This window comes from Numida meleagris, chromosome 4 (genome assembly GCF_002078875.1).
Source record: "Numida meleagris isolate 19003 breed g44 Domestic line chromosome 4, NumMel1.0, whole genome shotgun sequence".
In the NCBI taxonomy this organism is placed as follows: Eukaryota; Metazoa; Chordata; class Aves; order Galliformes; family Numididae; genus Numida; species Numida meleagris.
Window position 1 is genome coordinate 30104950 of NC_034412.1, and position 17293 is coordinate 30122242.

The window sequence follows — 17293 nt, forward strand, 5'->3', positions numbered from 1 at the left end:
TTACCTGCCGTCAGAGTGCAGCGAAGGAGCTCAATTACCCCCTGCAACACTACGTCCTGCAGAGCTGCAACGTGACACGCAGGCCCCCTCTGCCCGCTCTGATGACTGGGGGGGTCATGAGGTGACGCTGCTGAGCAGATCTCATCTGTCTGACTTCCACACTGAGCTAATCAGGCTTCGCCCATCCTGAAAGTGCTGCCTGCTGTCTTGTGAACCTGCAAATAACGGGTACAGAAGAGAAGTCTGTGTTCATCCGTGAAGGGAAAAGCTGCAGTGAAGAGTCAGGTTTCAGCTGAACTAGCTGATGCACAAGAATGAGGAAGGGGAAACATCTTTAAAAGGGAGGAGTGGGGGGAGGAAAATAGGTATGGGCAAGGGAAAACGGAGCAGCTGCCACTTCTGCATCTTTGTGAAGGATAAAATGCAGACCTCCTCCTGCAGCCGGCAGAGCCCCGGGTAATAGAGGGGGAGCCCTGTTTTGCAATCTTGCCAAATGCAATTGAAATCCGAGGCTGCTCACAGCTGCTGTTTTGCTGTTTAATTGCTGCAAGCACTCTGGCAGTTTGGGATGGGTGTTTAGCAGAGTAAGGAACTGTAAGAGATCTGCATATAGCGGTTTAATTAAAATTAGAGCAACTACTGGGAATTCTTATTTCCTGCCCAGTTTCAGGAGGTCCGTTTCTGCTAAGGGCTCAGCACAGCACCGTTTCTGTCTCGCAGCCTTTCCCACTGCTCCCATCATCCAGTTCTGCCCCAGACCGATGAAATCTGAGCACGTACCACATTCCTGCGACAGACTCCCACCACCACAGCTCTCCTAATGTAACAGACTACAGTAATGTGCTCCGCTCTACAATTTGTCGCACATATTTCCGTACACTTTTGCTAAGTAATATTCCTGTTACATTACAGTATTTTTTTCTCCTGTAAGCTTTCTTTTGCTTGAGAGCAACAAAAACTTTTGACAAGTAATTATTATCTTAACGAACTTTCTGACTTGCTACACTGCTGACAGGCTTTTTCCTGAAGTAGTGGATCTATTACAGAGTGTGTTCTGGCAGAAGAACTCTGTTTTTGCTATCCTCACTACTTCATGGCCATTTTAGGGCATGTGTTCTTGATGTCATTTCATTTTTCACGTGGTATTTTTCTGAAACTTGCTCTGCTTGCAAAAATTACCTTCCCAGCCTCACTTTGGGGAGAGGGTTTTGAAACATCTGAGGTGTGCAAGGCTCAGGCCCCCGCATCACAGCGCTCAGTGCTGCAACACCAGAGCGATCTCACAGCGTGCAGCAGCCCGAGCTCCAAGCAGATCCTCTTAAAATGCAGGAGATGTAAGGAAGATTTTTAAAATATACATACTAGGGGTACTTTTAAAAAGAGGTGAAAAGAGACACATTATTAGTTTCTGGTACTAAAGAGCATGCTGATTTAGCTTTCCTTTTCCACCTGTAATTCGAAAACCTCGTTAAGGAAGGATTCAAGAAAAAAACCCTACCATTTAAAAAACTGCTCTGATCACCAACTCAGCCTCTTTATTTTACTTTACCTTGGGTATAACTATTTTCCCCTGGCTTCCCTCAGTGCTGCTGCCTTGTGCAGCTGCAGCAGCGGGATGGCGGCATGCAGGAGCACTTGCACCCTTCAGTGCCACCCGTTCAGCCACTCACTGTTTTCTGAAGGGTGAAGGTAATTGCAGGGCAGCGCGCGTGCTGCTCAGTATCAGAACAGGCTGGGGTTAAGTACACAGGACACCAGAAATGAGGAACTGAGGGTATATTCTAAAGCATGCCCACTGTATTTCAGTGATTTAAAGACTAAACAAAACATTCAATCATGTATAAGATTATTACACGTAATTATTCTGCAGCATGACTGTTTTCTAGATTTTTCTGGATGCTTCTTCTGATATGGCGGAAATCAATAACTTCCCGCTATCTCATGCTATTTTAAGGCCGCGATCTCGATCAAGGGACAGTGGAGACGAAAACGAACCAATTCAGGAGCGGTTCTTCCGGCCCCATTTTCTGCAGGCCCCTGGAGATCTGACTGTTCAAGAAGGAAAACTCTGCCGGATGGACTGCAAGGTAAGTGCCAGGTACAGGACAGCAGCTACCTCTCTGTAACCTTGGCAGAGTCAAAAACCAAGTGGGATAAGAGACCTTGTAATGCTATTTTACTTATTGGCAGCATCAGTCTCACGGCTTTTCAGCAAAAGTTGAGAGAAACTTGCATCCTCAGCAAGGAAATTGCTTCAGGCAAATCTTACAGCTAGCAGAAAACTGAGTGTTAGAATTCATCTCCTTTGGGCTGTAGGGGGAAGCAGCACACACTACAAAGACTGTGCTTCTCCAGTTGAAGTCTTTTTACTACTTCAGTTTCCATCCTCTGTTACTTTCAGACGCTCTAATTTTGATTTATGACTTTGCCTAACAGAACTGATGAAGGCTTGGGCTTCTGTTTCCTTTGCGATGGTCTAGCTGGGAGAAGCTGTTTGTTTTCACGCAGTACCCCAGCAAGTGGCAGGGCTTTTAGTAGTGCAGGACTCACGCACACAGACCTATCTGATGAAACGGAATACAGAGCTCAACGGTTAGTCAGCTGACATCTTTCTGTCTGCAAGTTTTCCACAAGAAATTAATTCAGAAAGGAGTACTTTTTCATTCCAGGTGAAGAGCAAAGGATCAGAAAAGGCACAAGGTGTCACTCGTTGCAACCTTTTGTTGCAGTGTATTGCTATTTAGATTCTAGCATATCTAGCACTGATCTTTTTTCAGTCGTGCCTTTGAGACACCGTGGAATTCAGGGAGTTGGCTAGAAAGTAAGTAAATTAATACAACTGAGTCGATGTGTAATTAGGATAGAATTAGTTCTGTAAGTCTTGTCGTACACCTGCACTAGCAAACAAAACCAACCTTCTCTGAAGTAACAAGTCAGGACTCCTTCATTGTTTTTGCATGGCAAATAATTTCCCATTATTGTGTTTACACTGAAGGTTAGTGGATTACCAACACCCGATCTAAGCTGGCAACTAAATGGAAGACCAATTCGTCCTGACAGCTCTCACAAAATGCTGGTGCGTGAGAACGGGGTGCACTCCCTGATCATCGAACCGGTCACTGCGAGGGATGCGGGAATCTACACATGTGTTGCCAGCAATCGAGCTGGAGAAAATACGTTCAGCCTGGAGCTCGTTGTTGCAGGTAACGTCTTCATGCTGAGCACTGAAAGACTAACGCAGAAAATGCAAGTGCTGTCAAGTGACGTGGCTGAGGGATGGGGAATGAGAAGAGGAAACCAAGCCCTGACAGAACTATAACATATCTCTAGGTGATACATTTATGTTATGTTTTGTCATAAGTTGAGTGGCGTGTGATCTCTGGGTACACTGTAAAGGGAAGAGGGTTGTTTTCATCCTGAGTAACAGCTGAGGCCACAAACCCGACTATTTACTTCAGTGTTGGTTTTTTTCCCATAGCAATCTGTGCAGACCCCTATCTACCTCTGGGTGGCTAGTACGATGTGGTTCACAGGACATGAGCTTAATGCCATTCCAATCAGCTGGCAGAGCATTTCCTTCTCCAATTAAAGGCTTGTCCCTTTCTGGAGGATGAAGAAGCACTGCTCTACAAGCACAGTGCAGCCAATGAATCTAGTCCTCAAGCTCTACACTTAAATTCTTCCAATGGCCAAAGGGGAGGAGGACGAAAACGCTCAACTCTATTAGACCTCACTTCTCCTTTATTAAAATAAAGATGTGACTGTTTTCTTCAGATGAAGCGGGGCTGGGCTTTGTGACTAATGAAAACAGCACTCAATTTTCCTGCCACTTAGATTTTTCCTTTATATACACAAAAGTGTCAGCAATACTGCAATCTTTATTTTCACAGCTAAGGAAGTACACAAAGCACCTGTGTTTATAGAGAAACTACAGAACACAGGTGTGACTGAGGGATTTCCAGTGCGACTGGAGTGTCGAATCTCGGGGGAACCATCACCTCAGATATTTTGGAAGAAAGAGAATGAGTCAATCACACACAATACTGACAGAGTGAGGTAAGAATGTATAAGAATAATCTCTCTGTGCCTAACTTCAGTAAAGATTTGTCCTGTAATACGAGTGAAAACCTAAAAGGTCACAAGAATGCTTTGTGCGAGCAGCACATCGTAAATATTAACTAGTTACTGTAATACTTTATGACATGTATTCAAACTTGCTGCCAGCAAGAGCTGGAATTAAAACGTTAGTTTTGTTTTCCAGCCTTGGACTTAAACAGCTGCCTTTGCACTTTAAGCAAGTGGAGTCGTAGTCTTGTCTAGAACCAAGACAAATGCATTGGTGAAAGCCTAGGCTCCTGTGTAAAACTATCCACTTCTCAGCAGAAATCTAGACACCTGACTCTGCTCTGCAGTGAAGCAAAATAACTTTCTTGAAGGGCAGTAGTGGGATAGCTGATATATCCGTACCGGGGCAAAATAACAACACAGAAGTGGAAGAGGAACTGAACTATGCCTCTAGGTGTTCCTTCTTCCAGCTCCTGATCACCGGGAGCTAAAGCGTGCTCCATTTGGCCCAAAGCTGAGTTATATCCACTCACGTGGAACCAACTCCACGAGAGAATGGCTTTATGCACACTTTTCCCCAGCATTTAGTAAATGCTAGTTCAGAGCAACTGCAGCATCTCACTTCTATCACCTCCATTCCTTAGCACTTCGCTTTTCCCATGCTTCTGGGAACAAAGGCAGCTAAAAGCTGAGCCCAGTGCTGCTATTACAACATGGGAGCTTCTGTGAAACTAGCTTACGGGTTAGTGCTAGCCTTTAAATCATACAAAAAAAAAATCTCTATGGGGAAATACTATAGAGGTAGTGGAAAAAAAAAAGTCATTATATATATTCATTTTATTTCTAAGATCTGTAAGTTTGTCATCAATATTTGACAGCATTTTGTAGGAATGTTTAAGAGAAAACTCCTGATATATCAAAAGAAAAGGAACTCATTACTGATGTGGCACTGTAATAAATCATTGCTGTCCTCAGTAAATACAAATATTCAGTACCTCTGTTCTCAAGTCAAGTCTTGTATCCCTTCCTCACAAAATCTGGATAAGTTCTGAAATCCCTACAACTTAAATCTGATTTCCAGATGTCCTTATCTGTCACTTTGAAAGAGTAGTTGCTCTGGGTGGTTTTTGCTTCTTTCTTTTTAATACAGGATATTAAAGCACCAAATTTTCAAGCCTACTCAACTTTTCATTTACCACTTGCTAATTTCAGAGGAAGTTTCACATTAATTAGAAGTGGAGTATGTACTTAATGTCTAACTAGGATGGGGTCTGTTCATAATGACATTTACATGTCTGCACTGTTTTTCAATTTAAGTTGTAATTTGCTACTTCTCTTTTGTTCAGCATGCACCAGGACAACTATGGCTACATCTGCCTGCTTATTCAGGGAGCTACAAAAGAAGATGCCGGCTGGTACACTGTTTCAGCTAAGAATGAGGCCGGGATTGTGTCTTGCACTGCCAGGTTGGATGTTTATAGTAAGTGACTTCCTTTTTCGTGATCTCCTGAATCCCTAAAAAGCAACAGTTCTACAAGTGTCAGTTTGTTCACAGAATCGTTTACATTGGTCTCTTTTTCTTTTGTTTATAGTTTCTCCTCAATAATAGCGATCCACATCAAGACAACAAATGCTCTGTCAAAGTACTTTCACCATCTTTCAGATACCTAAAGCAAAACAAGCATGCATGCTCTCTATTTTTGCTTAGTATATTAAATATAGCTAATTAACAACAGATAACGGCATGATTAGATGACTTGTGGATCATTATTACTATTACTCTGCTAGCACTTCCCTAACCTCTTGTCTTCTTTTCCACCTTAGTCTATAGTACACCTGTGACAACTACCAGAAGTGTAGTAGATGTAGCCTGTCTGCCTAATTATGTAGTTTGTTCCAAAGCAGCCCCTTACACAGTGAATATTTTCTTAAACTAAAAATCCATTACCGATCCCCTCATAACAAGAAGAAATGAGTGGGAAAATGGGAAAGGTAGATGCTTTCTGGGCTGGCAATGATAGGGAGACTTATGAGTTAGAGCCTTGGTTCAACGTTCTTCTGGATTCAAGGGGTGGCGGTGGCAACCAGATGATTTCCTTTCCCATTACAGCCAGCAACCCTAGAGCAGGCTGACACTGTAATATTAGTGCACAGAAACACGTACCTCACTGTTAACCTTCTCACTGATACTAGGAAAGGTAGAAAGCAATGCCAAAGAGGCAAGGTAACAACCACAGATGCTTGTTTTTACTCACCACGTTTGGAGGTGAAACTAGATGCTGAGGAAAAAAATAAACGCACCAAGAAATGAAACTTACCTTTCATGTAATCCTTTTCTGCTGCCCGGAAATGAGTGTCTCTTTACGAAGGGTAGGTTATGAATCTGATACGCATCGTTGCAGAGATGACAATGCCTAATTTTTCTTCTTTTCTTTTTAATCTATAGCTCAGTGGCAACAACCACCTCAGACAACCAAGCCAAAGAAAGTGCGGCCCTCAACCAGCCGCTACGCTGCACTGTGTGACCAAGGACTAGACATCAAAGCAGCTTTCCAGCCAGAGGCAAATCCAGTCCATCTGACAATGCAGTCCGGTTTGGTAGAGAGCGATGATCTGTAGATCCGAGCCACCACTTCCATCATCTTCTTTCAAAGCAGAAACACTGAAAGCCATTGCCTTGACCAATGATACTCCTATGTCACTTTATGCAAAGGCAGACACCTTCAAGTACAAAAGATAAACAACAAACACAATAACCATGTATTCCTTACTCAATATACCAAATTAGAAGAATAGGTAGATTATTAATAGAAATGTACACGTTGCACAACAAATCACATTCACCATTGCCTTATACCTAAGTTGCTTCAGCTCTTATGAATAACTCTTTTCATAAAGGCCAAAACGCATCAGTGAGACAGACTTTTCAGAAGAAACACTATCACCACATGCCTTCGTAAGCAGTAAGTGGATGTTACACGATGCTAATGGTGCGAGATGTGTTATTTGAGGCCATTAGATGACAAAGAAAACTAGGCTGTATGGTAATCTATAGTTCTAAAATGGCAATGCATTCTGATAGCTACAGTGAACAAGTGCAATATTGTAATAAAAAAGGAAGAGACAAGGAAGAGAAATGTAAGCAAATGCTGTATCTCTGCAAACTGCTTTTTATTCTACAATGAAAATAATACTTTGCCTTAAATGCCGTTAATATGGACAATTCTATAAAGCAACACTGACGCCCCAATTTTAAATTCTTTTGTATTTTTCCTTTCTGCCACCTAGGAGAAGGCTTACTTACAAACACACAGAAAAGACGGTTAAGCATGAATGATTTAACCTCTTCAAACTAATGAAGAAGATATGTAACACAGTCTACTCCAGATCATAAATCTTAGTAATCTAGAGGAGAAAAAGTGCCGACAGTATGAACCGCTGCAGTAGATTGCTGCCAGGGGTGGGAGGGGGACAGGGCAAGAGGCTGAAACTCTCCGTGGATTTCCCGCAGACAGCCCGCAACCTCCTAACACTCCCGTTGAAGAGTCTGAAATTCTAAGGTGAGCTGAAAACTAAGGAATGTATGTATGGGCCATTTGACTGCTTAGCACTTGAGTAACGCGTGTGAGGATTTTAGAAATGCATAGTAAGTGAGAAGTGGGTGAGACTGCAGTAGGAATTTCAATGACAAGTAAACACCATGGGTGATAAGCTTGCAAATCCGAGGAAGCAGAAGGTGATGGACAAAACAAGAAAATTTGCACCACTTTTTCTTCTTAACACAGCACGTGTCTCTGGATTAACTTTTTTTCTCATCCTTCCTGTTGTAGGCGAACAACAGCTCTTTTAATGGGTAGGGGCTGTGTGCAGTAGATGATTCTGACTGCTTTCAGAATGCAAGGCAAATCCGCATCAAACTGGAGCCCTACCTCGTCAGAGCCGACAAGGTAGTTTTAAATTAGAACCAAATGAATTACAGATGAAGGGGAGGGAGGGATGGAAGAGTTACTAGGCCTGACAAGAAAAATGAGTGTTTGATGGTACGAGCATACTTTGCTATGAAAGGAAAACACTGTATTCCTTATATGAAGCACATACATGGTATCTTTCATTATTTATAATAAAAGTGTTGAAATCTTTTATCCCAGTTCAGTTATTCAGAAGTCCTGTACTTAGTTGGTTTTTTTATTTTGTAACTGTGTACACCATATATTGCATTACTGCTATACGTGTATTGCTTTGTAAGTACACAAAGTTTGTTTGTTTTTTTTTTAGTGACTAATAAACTTTAGCACATAAGTTAGTACTATTCTATGCAAATCGGTGCAGGACATGACCAGTTCTGGGTATCGTTCCTCTAAATTAATGTCATGCTTTGTCGTACGGGAATAATCTGATTATATTCTAGAAGAAGTATGTCATATCATTTGCAAAATTTTTCACAAATGTGACATGCTAATTTACTTTTTTTGTTTAGCTTCACTAGCGTTATTTTGCCACTCTCTATTTGTATTTATAAAAAATGTACTATCATTACTTTGGATTGTTGTGCTGGTATAATGTGGGTTTAACATCAATAAATATTACACAAATAAATAGGCTTTCTTCTGGTAAAGACTATTAACTGTTTTGGTACGAGCATGCAAGATTTAGACATTTAATTATTAGGAATTTAATGAAACAAGGGCTAGATGAAACATCTACAATTGACTAGAATTTGTTTATCGTACCATTCTTTTTGTGTCTCAATCTTTTTTATTTCTTTTTTTTTAAGAGGGACATGACTCTCTTCTGTGAAAGTTTGTCTTAATTTAGGTACATGAAGATGCTTTTTTAGACCAGACGTTAGGAATACATTCAGGTCTATTTCATGTCTCTAGTAATTGCTGCATGACATCACTAATAACTGATTCTAAGTGAAAGGGTAAAAAAAGTAAAATTGATTTTAAGTCCAAGCGCAGTTAAATTGGTTTAAGAACAGACTTCTAGAAAGCACCAAAATCAAACGAAGAAAATGTTAAGATGATGTACCTGTAAAATCCATGCACGCCTCCCTCCAGCTGCGCCGCCAGCGTGCGCCGCTCGAACTTCAGCTCTCCTGATTAAAACGTAGCAGTGAAGCTTTCTGACTTACGTGCCCCCATTTTCTAGGGTTTTTTTTGGCCTGCTTCAATGCAGGAAGCCGCATTGAACATTACCTAACTAACTTCTCCTTCTTTCCTGTCTGTACAAAAATACTGGGACAGCTGCAAGATAATCAGTTTTTTCTTTTAGGCTTACATTGCAAGCACTGATCACTACAAAGAGAATTATCACTGCAACTAAGTGAGTACTGACATTAATGGCAATAGTACAACTGACTGAACTCAGTGGAGTTCTGTCTGCTTACGGTAAATGTATCTTTGGCTAGGAGACTGAAAAAATGAGACAGACTGCTCTTGTGAGCTAGTTACGATGAGATCATCATCACTTTTTGTCTCTGCATATATGTACACACACGCAAGTAGTAAATCACATCCCTAAGCAGCAAAGTTGTTCTTAAGAAAACATTCAACTGTGCTGTTCCTTAGTTACTGGGGCTGTTTGCATTCACAGAGTCAGAGATAGAAGTGTGGCACACAAAAAACAAATGACATACTTTTCAAGCCAAAACCCGATGTTCTTGGAAGCATCAAAGTAACTTTCAGCAGTTTAATCTTCCTCCCAAAACTCCAAAGACAGATAGCATTATCTGAAAGTGCACTTTGAACACTTTGTATGAGGGGTAGCATGCTTATCAGCCAAGTGTGTTCAGAGCAATCCCAAGACTCGATACAACTGCGTTTGAGGTGCTGACAGAAATCTCTCATAGAATCATTAAGGTTGGAAAAGGTCTCTAAGATCAGCGAGTCCGACCCCAGACCATGCCCACCAACCATGTCCTTCAGTGCCTCATCTCCATGGTTCCTGAACCCCTCCAGGGGCACTGACCCCAGCCCGTCCCAGGGCAGCCCGTGCCGGTGCCTCACCCCTCGTTCTGAGAAGAAATTCTTAATACCCAACCTGACCCTCCCCAGTGCAACTTGAGGCCACCGGGAGCCATGTACAAAATTCCACATCCACGAAGTTGGGTTTTTTTTTTCAGTCCATAGGGTACCTTTACACAGCATAAAACTTATCCTGCAACTAACTTACTTCATAACAACAGCAACAATTAACATGAATATACTTCTTTCCATAATAGCCAGCTGCAGGTTGGGGATCAAATCCAAACTACAGTCCAGTGTGAAACCCCAGCTTATATAGTATAGTCTCTTTCTGTGCTACCACTTTCAGAGGCTATTTTCATTCATTCATTTTGTATTATAATAACTGCCTCAATTTCCCACATACGGGGACCTACAACCCTAGCTCCTCAAGCAGCCCCAACAGCTTTAATACAAACGTCCTCCATGAGATCGTATTACTCATCATGTCATGATGCTAAGGGGAGCGGCTGCGTGCTCCAGCTGCGAGACCCAACTGCCAAACACACACGCTGTATAGCTGGAGTAATGCACAGTTTGGAAATGCCTGCTCAAATGATGCATGTTGACAGCAGACTCGAGTCACTGCCTCACAGTTCAGCTGTACATGCCAGTAATAGAACTTGCCTGTGGTTACGCTCTTTCTCCTGACCAGGCAAAAAGGAAAAGCCCCTCCCCTGCACAGCATTTCTACATGAACAGAGCCACAAGCACATCAGACACAGCAGACAGCTGAAAAAGCATCTCCTGCCCCAAGAAACTTAATTACAATCTGTTCCAGACAACTCATAGTACCCCTCAAACATGTTGTAAAGCAAGGAATTCTCATTCAAAATCAGCCACAATTTGCGATCTTTACATTATTAATGCATAAACTAATCCCACGCTGCACTCAAATCTCTAATAAAAATGTCATTGTTTGAAAGAACGCTCAGCTCACTCACAATTACAGCAAAAGACTAAATAGCGAGAAACAGTACCTGCACAATCCTTTCAGCAGCTCTTGAGGAGGAGGATGAATGCAGCAACACTTGGAAGGACAAATTCTTCATTTGTAATAAAACTGTAGTGCAAATAGGTAAACCCTGCAGGAGAGCCAAGTCTTGCAGTTGCTGTCACGTTCCAGTTCTGTAGTAGCACAAATGGCCCAGAAACAGCTGCAGAACGTGGAGAAAAAATAAGCACAGGGCCAACAGTCAGCATGACCACATCATTTACAGCAGCAGCACTACAAACCTCATCATACCGAGTGGATTAGGGTGGGGCTTTTTTCCCTTGCCCTTTTTTATCATTATTTTTTAAACACATAACTAAATACATTATCTACTTTTGTGTGTGTGTGTGTGTGTGTGTGTGTGTGTGTGTGTGTGAACTCTCAACCCAGAAATCACAGTTATTCTACAGAGAAGAACCTAAGATATAAAAAGACATTATCAGGGATTGGACCTTTCCAAGTTACCGTGTAAGGTGTTAAAATTACCTACTAAGATTAGGCTTCCCATGCAACAGGCACCACGTCACGTCTCTGCTCCAGTAGAACTAGTGGATTTTGGTGGTGATTTTGTGGGTTTGTTTTAACCTGCAGTATTTGCCTGAACAACTGCTGAAGTTAGTTATATATATACAAAAAGGCCTGTCAAAGAGAAAATCAGTCTCTTTTTACCATTCCCTAGTACAGGGCACCATTCTATTTCTTCCCATCAACATAGTAACAGACCTCCTCCTACAATACTTTAGAATCAAACGTATAGGACATTTTTGTAATATAATGTTAATCTAAAATAAATAGAAGTTTTACCTTTCTCAAATTCTGTATTCACTAACTTCAGCTGTACAACCTCTCATCTTTTATAAATTCATGCAACAGTTAACAAAAAGAAAAAATGTAATTCAAGAACTGCAGTAGGAATAGGTTCAGATTCACTTTCCACTAGAAAAAAAAAGTAATTTCACAATCTAAATTTCCAAATCTAAAAATAGCATTTTAATACTAAATCATTACTATGAGTTGTTTCCCTCAGAAACAGTTAAAAAGCCTAACAGAAGAATGAAGGAATTCTGAACTTACTAAACACTTGCACACTTTCAAGTACTTTTTTTTCAGAGCACCAAATCCATTAAAAGAAGCAACCAGTTCTCTAACAACAGAACAAAGGTTTTGTTGGCAATTGTTAGTGTTTTCTTACAATTTATAAGAACAGGTACAAGAAAAGGAAGTAGTCTTCATTCTGGAACAATGAATTTCTGGTCAGCCTGTGCATTTTAAGAGTGAAGGCAGGTTGTTACAGTGTTCCTAACCTCTAGTTCCAAGGACAAACACGTCGGTTATCCGACTTTGTCCAGGGCGAGCAGCATCCAAATCTAAGACGAAACAAGAATGCAGAAGCGTAAGTGGAAAAAATATGTTGATCAGTGCCTTTCCAGTGCTCTTGCTTCAGAGTTCAGATGATGTCAAGTCAGAATTCAAAACCAAACTCCTGTAGGTGGCGTTAAGCTCGATTTGGAAGTCAGAGAAAGCTGACGTAGCAGAGCATTGCTCAGCAGTTACTATAGCAGAAATGCAGTTCCTGCTAACGAAGGATAACACAGTAAGGGGAGCTCAAATGCAACATCCTTTTAAGGTGAAAACTAAGCTTATTGCTTTTGCAATGCAAACAGCTCTTCCTGGACAGCTTCAGCTAAATACTACTGAATAAGCCACTTCTTTTGAATAAAACTCGCTGTATGCCAATCATCTAGAACGTGTGGTTCTCACTCAAATGGAAGGACACCACCTTAATTAATCCATGAGAGGTACAGGCATGTGATAAGCATTACTGGAAGCCAGACGGTGCAGCCGTGGTTATTAGGAAGAATGCACTGTGGTGCTAACAGAAACAAAGGTTTTACAGAAAACATAGTGATAAGATTTGCAGACAGCTGCAGTACATTAATAACTAATATTTAGCAATCGACTGAACAGAGCTCCACTTCATAGCAGGCTTAGCATGATCTCCATTCTAGTGCCCCCCAAAACTCACAGGGAACTACAAAACTACAGGGGGTCTCCATTCAATATGCCCTTCCAACCAGAGCGGCAGTAACATGCATCTCCAGTCTACTGCTGGCAGAGCCATCTCATGGCCAAAAATCATGCATATAGACTACTTGGCATCTGTATAAAACACATGCAATGACTCTATTGTTTTCTTTCTCTAGGACTGCAGGAAGCTTTCAGCAGAACTGCATTCCATTTGCTCAGAGGGGCATTCACTCTGTGTCACCTGCCCAACACAATTTCATTCCCATTACTCTCACTATACAAGCACAAAGATGAATTCAAACATTTCTAATTATCTGGATTTTCCCTCTAATTGGTCTATTCTTTCTCTTCCGAAATGTGGTCTCACTCACTCATAAACTCACTGTACAATGGATATCAGTTAGACATGTTTTGTGATCACCAAAATTTCAATTCTTGTTGATTGCTATCTTAGCAATACGGCAAGACCAATAGTTATCACTTCTTTGTAGCGAGAGGATTTAGAAAATGAGAAATTCAACTGCGTTATCTAGTATGCTAGTAAGAAGATGAAAAGTTATAACAAAGTATTAACAAAAAAAAACACAAAGAAGAACTGTGATCCCTGAAAGCATGTCAAAAACTACACTGGCTATTTCTTAAAGGGCTGACTTTTATCAAAATGAGAAGTTGAGCATGGGAGTTACTGGCATGCAGTGCCTAAAGCTCCTGATTTGGATGCAATGATACCAAGTAAGAGTTTGCTAAGACAGGAATACTAGTTTTTATTGCAGAATATCAGACTATATGAGACTATAGTGGTAAAGTACACTAAGGAAAGAAAAAAAATCTCAGCATTTCATCTTATGAATTTTTAAAAAGAGTGGGAAAAAAAACAGACTTGTCACTTTCGATGTTGTAATCTGTTCTATGAAATGAACAAGAAATATCCCAGGCCTTAAAAGATATGACTTGTTAACAGGAAAAATATTAGCATAAAATACTAGAATAGTAGTTGTAGTCACAGTCATGCTCACCTAAAGATGTCAGTCCAAGCACAGGTAACCTCTGTTACTAACTCAGTTACCATCTACAGCAAAAGGGAGCCTTCAGTGAACCCACGGTCTGAAGCTGAGCATAATGTGATGAAAATACAAGGTACTGTGGGGTTTTAGCAGAGTTCTGACTTCAGGCAATAAGCACAGCCAAAGACTTCTCTCTCCCACTACATCTGCCCCGTCTTTTCAAACACCGATTCATTACCTGTGCTGCAGCCAGTATTGAAAAGTTCCGTTTTCATCAGCTTTACTTAAATGCACTACATTATACCTCAAAAAAAAAACAAACCAAACCAAAAAATAAACAATGTACATCTCAGTTTCATGCAATACAAGCTCTCAGACTATGCAACACATCAAAAGAGGAAAACAGATCAACAGCAACAGAAGATCTTTGCAACATGTGTTTTAACTGGACATAACAATGTAGCAAGGATGCCTTGAAAGAGGGGATTTAAATATCCACTTCTTATCAAAAGTTCACTGGACTCAACATTGGAATAATTCAATTTCAATAAATTGAAATCGATTCTTCAAAATCATGCCTTACATCCCTGAACAGTCCAGGATATGGATTTTACACAATTGGTAACAGTGATGCCAGTATCAGCTTTGCAGCTACACAGGCTACTGCTCTTCCCCAGAACTATATAGATACATGAACCAAGGTCCAATGTAATAATACGTGAGGATAGACTGCCCTCAGGAGGCTGAAATGAGCTCGCTTCATGGGATCTCAGACACGGGCATTGCACTCAGCAAAAGCTTTTCCTCCTTACAGCTCCTACTTACAAGCTGCAATAGTAAAAAAACAAAAACACCATCATAAAGAGTACATGTCCCGTTAGAAGCTTTTACTGATGATAATCCATTGCAATATGTGCCTACAAAACAGGAAAAGCCAGAGACAGCTCGCTATAGCAAGTTCTAAGTTACAATCATATTTCTGAAGAGAGAAGTGGAAGTAAGGGTCCACTGATTGAGCTGGGAAAAAAAAAAAACACAACTGGACCACTACCTTCCTCCTAAAGCAGGGAAGAGATACTAAGTAATTAACATGCGAGGCCTGCAATGTGCTCCAGAGATCAACTAAAACAGAGAACATGCAAATCACATATAACACGTAAACTTAATCAAGTGTAAAGTCAATAGAAGAGCAGTTCTATAAAGGAGTAAATACTGTAATACACCATCTTTCTTCAGCAAGGATATCGACACTCTCCGAAACAGTAACTGAGTTCAGAGGAAAATCACAGAGCAGTAATTAAGGGTGAGTCAGAAAGGAGGCTGCAGTTAAAGAGGACTGCACTGCAACTCAAATGACAGCTACAGAAGCAGCCATCCTCAAAACAAGTCTCGGCGGTCTCTTTAACAATTCTGGGGAGACGGTGACAGGCCACGTAGCTACCGGTGACACAAGGGCGTCACCAGGGCAGAAGAAAAGACCTGGAATAAAACACAGGGTAAGATAAACATGAGCCCTGGATAGCAGCCTGCTTTAAAACGCTCCCAAAATCAGATGCTGAGGCAAAGTTTCAATACATGCCTGAAAAACCAAACTGCGGGAAGAGGAATAGTGCAGAAACTGTTGGAAAAGCGGGAATTTCTAAAAGAGTTCATTCTAAACCAACAAGGTAGCAGAAAACGGGTACTTAACAAAAGTAATAAATAGCCTCAATTGTGGTGGTAGGTGTACAGTTGGACTAGATGATCTCAGAGGTCTTTTCCAACCTTAATGATTCTAGAAAAAGATTATGGAATTTTAAGCAATATAGCAGGTGAAGAAATATCACATGAATCAGAGTAGAAATCGCTCATTTCCAATAGGAATGGAATCCCAGAAACTTTGTATTGCTAGGAATAGAGCAGGCCGAAGTTTTCAAAATTCACATGAGAAATCATGCTAAGTCAGTCAAGCACACTGTCCTATTTAAGAACTGCTTGCGCAAAAGAGAAACCGAAATATTTTTATACAGTTTGGCATAAACATTGATGCACGAGATGGAAAATTCAAACGTCTGTTCTAGACATTCAAAAGAGAGTTCTAAAGGGACATTACCACATACTTGACCTGTTACCTACCCTACACATTCACTAGCTCCACTATCTGAGACAGCGCACCAGGCCAAGCAGAATCTTAGCCTGACAAATACAGCTACTGCTTTTTCAGAGTAGCCGTACACAGTAAGCTATGAAATGGATTCATGTTTTCATATGGTTTTTGGTTCTGATTCCCAGGTTTGAAGAGAAAAAAATGTATTTTTAAAAGGCTGCTAACACTTCAGTGAGGTCCTATATCGCATTTAAAAACAACAGAACAAAAACAGTACGTACTGGGATGTTTTTAGAAAATTATTTACAGCAGCATACAAACATTCTTCTAAAGATATTAATCCCAGTTTTAATCATACATTAAAAATGCTACTGCTATTAACTTACTTAACATTTCCTGTATTAAACAAAACAACGGATAGTAACAATAATTAGCGTCAAAACTCACTAAGAGGAAATTATTTTTAGTCTCTTATGGTTGGTTTCTGTCAAGATCCAGCACATAGATTTTGCTAGTAAAAAACTAAGGGCAAGTACGGGCAGCAGCCAAGTTACTGACATATGATTGATTGCTTGACTAGTAGAAATGGGAGTACCAGCTTGTAGAGTTTCTCACTGAAATAAGTGACCGGATTGCAGCGAGAGTTTTTTTCCTTTTTTCTCTCTCTCGCTCTTTTTTTTGTTTTTGTTTCTGTTTTGTTTTCTTTCCTATAGCTTCCCAACTTCCATTGTTTGGATGCTCTAGGCAAACACCTGATAATTCTCTTAATATAGTAACTGCTGACTTTGAAGTAAAGATGGAGAAAATGAAACAATAAAAATTTTTGCGTAACCTGGAAAACTTGGGAAATGTGCTGAAACACAACCAAAAGACTCATATGTCTTGAAATTTTTCTTCAATGAAGATTAAATTGAATCTCAAAAGAAGTTCACGGGTGCACCACAGAAGTTCTTCTCAACAGAAGTGCACGGGTCTTACGGTGTGCGGTTGAATTCTGTCTGGAGTAAAAATGGTCACTTGAAGTAAGTAAGTCTGAAAATCGAAAAATTCCCGCAGACTTCAACAAAAATTCCCTGTAGAAATTCCTGGCTTCCCGTAGACTTCAACTACA

The 17293-nt window shown here is 40.7% G+C and overlaps 1 protein-coding gene and 1 long non-coding RNA gene across 2 annotated transcripts in view; one reads left to right on the forward strand and one right to left on the reverse strand.

The window, feature by feature from the left end:
- Nucleotides 1–8680, forward strand: part of PALLD (palladin, cytoskeletal associated protein) — a 132425-nt gene extending 123745 nt beyond the window's left edge. The window contains exons 16-20 of the mRNA XM_021393936.1: nt 1955–2087; nt 2996–3203; nt 3891–4056; nt 5412–5545; nt 6512–8680. Of these exons, the coding sequence (XP_021249611.1) occupies nt 1955–2087; nt 2996–3203; nt 3891–4056; nt 5412–5545; nt 6512–6684 (814 nt within the window). The 3' untranslated portion in view covers nt 6685–8680. The remainder of the gene's footprint in view (nt 1–1954; nt 2088–2995; nt 3204–3890; nt 4057–5411; nt 5546–6511) is intronic.
- Nucleotides 11055–17068, reverse strand: LOC110397739. The gene is made up of 3 exons (XR_002437952.1): nt 12257–17068; nt 11551–11703; nt 11055–11227 (listed from the first exon to the last, which is right to left on the reverse strand). It is a non-coding gene; the product is annotated as an uncharacterized LOC110397739 (long non-coding RNA).